Source organism: Gavialis gangeticus, unplaced genomic scaffold (genome assembly GCF_001723915.1).
Source record: "Gavialis gangeticus isolate Ggan-Ray unplaced genomic scaffold, GavGan_comp1, whole genome shotgun sequence".
Taxonomy (NCBI): Eukaryota; Metazoa; Chordata; order Crocodylia; family Gavialidae; genus Gavialis; species Gavialis gangeticus.
The window spans coordinates 14884616-14891109 of NW_017729015.1; the positions used below are offsets into that span (position 1 = coordinate 14884616).

At 42.4% G+C, this 6494-nt stretch overlaps 1 protein-coding gene and 1 long non-coding RNA gene across 3 annotated transcripts in view; one reads left to right on the top strand and one right to left on the bottom strand.

The window, feature by feature from the left end:
• The window catches only part of HDAC1 (histone deacetylase 1), an 18947-nt gene that overhangs the window by 5350 nt on the left and 7103 nt on the right, over window positions 1-6494 (bottom strand). The window contains exons 4-11 of one of the 2 annotated variants that reach the window (XM_019512278.1): window positions 5171-5245; window positions 3723-3861; window positions 2949-3090; window positions 1861-1953; window positions 1457-1565; window positions 1161-1301; window positions 609-717; window positions 374-504 (exon numbers count right to left, since the gene is read on the bottom strand). In XM_019512278.1, the coding sequence (XP_019367823.1) occupies window positions 374-504; window positions 609-717; window positions 1161-1301; window positions 1457-1565; window positions 1861-1953; window positions 2949-3090; window positions 3723-3861; window positions 5171-5245 (939 nt within the window). Of the gene's footprint in view, window positions 1-304; window positions 505-608; window positions 718-1160; window positions 1302-1456; window positions 1566-1860; window positions 1954-2948; window positions 3091-3722; window positions 3862-5170; window positions 5246-6494 lie in introns of both variants that reach the window. The other variant, XM_019512276.1, reaches the window with a different exon arrangement.
• The window catches only part of LOC109294069, a 10084-nt gene continuing 4418 nt past the window's right edge, over window positions 829-6494 (top strand). The window contains exon 1 of the long non-coding RNA XR_002096462.1: window positions 829-910. This is a non-coding gene — a long non-coding RNA (uncharacterized LOC109294069). The remainder of the gene's footprint in view (window positions 911-6494) is intronic.

Consider the following 6494-nt stretch of genomic DNA (forward strand, 5'->3'; position numbering starts at 1 on the left):
CTGGGGGAGTCCCTGTTCCCCCGAGCGCCGCAAGGAGTGACCAGGAACAACGGTCACAAGCTGGCGGAGGGAAGGTTTAAGTTGGACATCAGGAGGCGCTACTTCACGGTCAGGGCGGCTAGGGTCTGGAACCAGCTTCCAAGTGAGGTGGTGCAGGCTCCCACCGTGGGGGTTTTTAAGAGGAGGTTGGATGACCACCTTACTGGGGTCATTTGACCCCAGTACTCTTTCCTGCCATGGCAGGGGGTCAGACTAGATGATCTGCTCAGGTCCCTTCCGACCCTAGAAGGTATGAAACTATAATCCCGTTCAGTTTACAGCAGCCTGATTTACAATCAGACAAGCCAACTCATACCTACAGGCAGACACCTACTTGAAATGCGTTTGTCAGGATCTTCTTCATCTTCATCTCCACTATCTTCCTGAACAGCATCCTCAGGAATTGGCTGCATCTGGACACCAGGGGCATGAGGAAGCATGCGTAAGTTCTCAAAGAGACGCTGCCTACAACCAGAGCAGACAAGAACAGCCTGCGTAAGAACAGTCGCTCACAGAAACAAGCCCTGAGTGTAATGGAATCGATGCAGCTTGCAGATACAAGCACTTACTTAATCTTCTCAAGATACTCATTGGTGTTCTGATTGGTCATATTTGAAGGACTGATGTGGAGTTTAAAGTCTGGTCCAAAGTATTCAAAATAGTCATTATACGGAAGCTCTGTATAGGGATTAAAACCAGGAGATACATTGATATTTCAATACAGGTCCAGGAACTATCCAAACCCCACTTGCACTTGTAGGCAATAGAAAAAAAAAAACCAACCCCCCCAAAAAACAAAACAAAACACTTGCTTTGGGAGGAACTGTGATGCTTAAAATATACAACTTTGGGAACAGTGGGACCAAACTCTGTGAAGTGCTCACAACAGATTTCAGTGGAAGACCCACTCATTTCAGTGACATAGCACTGGGTATTTTGTTCTGTAGGGGAGAACTAGAATAGAACATGTAAACAAGCAGCAGCAGTTCAGAGTCAGAAAAGATGTCCACAGCAGAATTTTGCAGCTAGTGAAATGTCTTGGGCTGTTTTACAGATCTCCCACACCTGCTCATAGCAATCGAGTTTCCCTGATCTCTGCTACAAGACATCACCAGCCTTACCATTTGGAATTTCAGTGTCCAAAGCTACGGCCGTCTCATAGGTCCAGCATCTAGCCACATTGCGGATTGTGTAGCCACCTCCTCCTAACATCAGCATGGGCAAATTAAAACTCTTTACAAACTCCACACACTTGGCATGACCTGCAGCATATGGAACAGGAAATAGCCTCATGAGGCAAGGGACAGCAAGCTTTCCAATGTAGTCCGATTATATCAGTCATGCAAGTGCCAGCAGATACTGTACTTTACATGTCTGACCTTTCCTTAAGATCAGTTTTAGAAACAGAGTATCTTACCTTTGATGGTCAGATTAAAACAGCCCAACCTGTCCCCTGACAGAGAATCTGATCCACACTGCAGGGCAACTGCACTGGGCTGGAACGTCTCCATCACTTTAGATATCACCTGGACAAGAAATCCATTGTTACACCCTCCCATGAGACAATGTCACAGCAACACAAAAACCATGTCAGCTGCTGCTATGGAGATATCTCCAGCATTTTAGAAGCTGTCAGTCTCCACCCCATGCAGGCAACATCAGGGGTCTTTCAGATAAAACTCTGCTCATGAATGACCACAACCACTTGGCAAAAATAGAACTCTAAAGACTCTTACAGTACGGAACGGTCTCCCCTTGTCATCAATATGTGACATTACAAAGCACCATCCCACAGAAACTTTACTCTGGAAAGAGGCTTACCGGCTTGAATATTGCCTCGTAGGACTCATCGTCAATCCCGTCCCGGAGGGGATAGTTGACAGCATAATATTTGCCTTTGCCTGCACCAATATCCTAATAGAGTGAACAATAGGAAAGATCAAAGTGTCACCAGAGACCAAACCCCAATACACACACCATATGCCAACTTGAAAAAGGGAAGTTGGAGAGTCCACCAGGGTTTTCAGAATCCAAGCCAAGACACTTGGTGACAAATTCCGTCTTAGCGTAAGAGGATGGGGTCTGCTGATTGCAACAAAGATGCAGTCCTGGCTTAAATGGATGCATTTGGCCCACAACACTCAGTTCATTAATCTTACCATGGAAAGCAACATGAGACTACAATCAGGAAAGGCAGTAACACAGCATCTTGGTATTCTATTATACAGCTGATGCCCAATGCCTTAGCATTAAGTCAAATATTCAACTAGGAGTCAATGAGTTTGATGCGCAAGTTATACAGACCTTAGGTTTTACTGAAGGGTTAATTAAAAAAAAAAAAAAAAGGAGTCCAAGTAGATAAGCCTTACATTGGGACCCAATTACTAGATTATGGCAAATTCTTAGAGGGTCCACAAGCAAGGACCCTCTACTGAATGCACTTTGATGTCATGAGAAGTTCAATTTCAGGAAGCCACAGCAAAAGCATCCTGCTGTGACAGGAGACACACACAAGATGCTAGATGCCCTGCATGTCACTCTGGGTCTATAGGAAGAGAAAAGAAAAAAAGTAGGGACACCAAGATACCATGCTCAGAGTCTCTTTTCTGAGCATAATCAAACTACAAAGCTGTAGCATAACTGCTACCTGAGCACCATTACTGCATAATCAGTCACAAAGACAATGTGATACACAGCTAACTAGGCAACAGAAATGATCGTAGGGACAAAGCATCCCTTCTAAGAACAAAGCCAGTTGTCTCACATACATATTTCCAGTTAACATAAGCTGCCATCTGGGGACAACATATTTAAAAAGCAAACAAGGAAAATAGTGTTTTTAGTGAAATTAGTGAATAGATAACACAGCTCAAATTCCAGGGAAGCTTCTGCAAAGCATTAATTCTCACCCGTAGGTCCCCTGTTCCTGGGAAGTATTCTCCATATTTATGGAAGGACACGGTCATGACACGATCTGTGGTATAAAAGGCCTCCTCCACACCATCTCCATGGTGAATATCAATGTCAATATACAGCACTCTCTGGTGGTACCTAGGATCAGAAGGGAATCAAAAAAGCTGTATTTCTTCCAAATAGAAACAGCCTTCACCAACAGAGCAAAATCAGGGGATAGCAAACAAACTTGGTGCTAATCCCCAGGCCGTACCAATGCCAGCTTGCTGTCTCTCTGGAGTCTCAAAGCAAGAGATCTGGAGCTTGAAGAAGCACCTTGAACCAAATGACAGCAGAACAGAACCAAAAAAACCCCAGAAAGTGCCTTTTGCTGCGGCAACTGATGTCTGAAGTCAACTCCATTTACTCAGACTCAACCAATGGACTGTGTTTCACATCCAAGCCTCTTTTTTAGAGCTGTTTGGAGCCAGAAGGTGTCAGTTGTAACAAAGAGGACACAAATTACAGGAGTGCCACTTTTGTGGAAAAGAAGCACCCAATAGCAATATCAGAGTGGCCCAGGACTCTTCCCTACTGCATAATACCATAATTATGATGACTCTGGCTGAAAAGAAGACATCACGTCTCTGAAGACACCTGAATAAGCCCTTCCCAGAATATACACAGCTAACAAGGAAACAGAAATGAGCCAAGTGGAAAAAAAAATGCTAAAGCCCAAAGAAACCGCAGCAGAACAGACAGACAGAAGGGATAAGAAGTATCACACATACTTTAGCAGTTCCAAGATGGCTAAGACTATATCGTTGACATAACAGAAACCAGAAGCCTCTGATTTCTTAGCATGGTGAAGGCCTCCTGCCCAATTCACAGCAATATCTGTTTGTTGTTTGTTCAGCTTCACAGCACTGGCTGTAGGAAAAAGTGCAAAACATTAGCATGAAGGACAACGAAGACTGTTGAGAACAGAGGCAACAGGCCCTTCTTGATCATGGGTCTGCATGCCTATGTTATTGTAACATCTAGTTGAAACACTTAGGAGGTTTAAACACCACTTTTATCCTACAGATCAATGGGAAACAGGAAAACCAAAGCTGAAGGCTAATTATTTTCTCTGCAAAAGAGAGATTACAATGTGCTGTAGAGGCACTGGGAAGGGTCCAGATTTTCAGACCATGCTTTCATTTATGAAGCATAAGATCTGCACCTCTCTCACTTGTAATTCCTAGTATAAACAGGGCTTGGTTTGAAAGCAGACCCAAAGTTCTCTAGACCTTGTTAACCCAGTTCACAGTTCAAGCACAGTCCGGATTTACTGGTTTCTAAAAAGAACCAGTAATCAAAGGTTCTCTCTAACACATCTCGATTTGTGATCTTTTGAATACAAGCAAAGAGATTTCTGCCTCCCACACTTCCCCTGACTCCAAGGAACTTTTCATGGCTCTAAGGATCGGCAGAAATTAATCTTTTGGTAGGATTGGGATAGGCACTTCAGAAGTGTCACACACAGAAGCAGATACAAAAAAAACATATATATATATTTTTTTTAACACAGGAAATAAGAATTCCTAGAAGTCTACGGTGTGAAGATATAGGCAGGCAAAGTTCTCTGAGTAGATGTGATATCTTTTATTGGATCAACTGAGTAGTTGGAAAAAAGTTCTTAGCAAGCTTTCAGGCGCAGTCACCCTTCTTCAGGCATAGGGAGTCTCTGCTGTTCTGAGACTCTAAGGAACGAGAGATGGTGTGAGGATGGCATCCAGAAAGTTTAGGAAACTGTATAGTAAAATAGCTTCTCAGTAATACAGTACTGAAAATGCTTTTTTCTTTTTTTTTTTTCCTTTTTTTTTTAACTCAAACTAAAACAAGGTATCTTTATAAAAAGTCCCAGCTTTATGGAAAGGATGTCACTCTCAGCGCTATGATTCTATGCACAGAGATTCTCCAGCATTTCCACTGAAGTGACCCTTGGATTATGGATCATATACTTAACCATGTGTGTTGGACCTTATCCATGGATATGAAAGTATTCTCAATCACTAACAAATCACTAACCCAATTCAAATGCCTCAGGCTAGGCAATGATCATAAAGTATCAGCCTAATTATTCTAAGGAAACTGAAAGGTTGGTTTTTTTTAGTTGCATATTATATATGCATCCCCCTAAGTTACATATTATATACATCCTCCTAAAACAAAAACAGATGATTCTTGAGCTTACCAACAGATCCCCCTGCAGACAGCTGACAAAACTCAAACAATCCATCAAACACGGGGCAATCTTCCCCAACGTTGACTTGAAAAAACAGAAACAGAGGTAGTGTTAACAGGATAAGGCTACACAAAAGATGCAAAGATTATGCTACAAATCTAATTTAGGGACTTGAGTGCACTTAGAATCAAATACTTTAGAAACAAATAAATCTAACAGATGTAATTAAATATTCAGGCAATCCATCCTTCACTGAAAACTTTATTGTCTTTGTCATCAGTTGATGCAACCCTCACTCAGCTCACTGCCCTTAGAGCAACAGCCTCTTCAGTTTGGAAAGAGGACTGAGGGGATATGTGATAGAAATCCATCAAATCATGCAGGATGTGGACAAAGTGAACAGGGAACTGTTGTTCACAAAGTCCCAGAATACAAGAACTAAGGGACACCCGCTGAAATTAACAGGAGACAAGTTTAACACAAACAGGAGGAAGTTTTTCTATTTATCAGCTTCTAACTAAACTTGTGAAACTTGCTGCCACCGGACATTGTAGAGACAGATAAGAAAGCCAAGGTCAAAAGGGGATTAGACAAATTTATGGAAGACAGGTCTATTAATAGTTAGTAAACAAAAGTCAGAGATGTACCCTCTGACATCCTTGAACCAATGACAGTGGAGGTCAGACAGGGTGCGACAAGGGATGGATCACTCTAGACATGCCCTGTTCATATACTCCCCCTTCAGAGCATCTACTACAGCTACTGTCAGAGACAGATCTGTTGGTTGTATGTTGGCAGTGGACCCAAGCCAACCAGAGGCTACACTACTCCTTCAATGGTTGGGGGGACGCCACTATATGTATAACAAATTAATTTTTGAGACAAAGGACAATAAAACAGAAACAGAAGTGCAGATCAAAGGTTAATAACTAGGGCGTCAAGGAAGGAGCCTGAACTAGATGGACCACTGGCCTAACTCAGTACGGCACTCCTTATGTTCTTATGTTTCCAAAAGCTCCAGCTTTGCCAACTATTTCAGTAGGGAATGGCAAGTAGCAGGGCTCAAATAATTCACTCCAAGAGGTGGCTGTAAGCTTTTCCCTGCTGATGGAGAAGACTTAAGTCATAGTTTTCTGCAGACTATAGGCTTTCAAATTACAACACATTAAATCTTTTGTCCTTATGGTTACAGAATAAACTTCCTGAGTCTTCAGACAGACGGTGCCAGGGCACAGAGTGAGTGTAAAAATAATGCACATAGTCACTACTGCCATTTAGAACCCCACAGATAGCAGCAAAAAAAAAAAAAAAAAGAAAATTTTTGAGAGTCTCC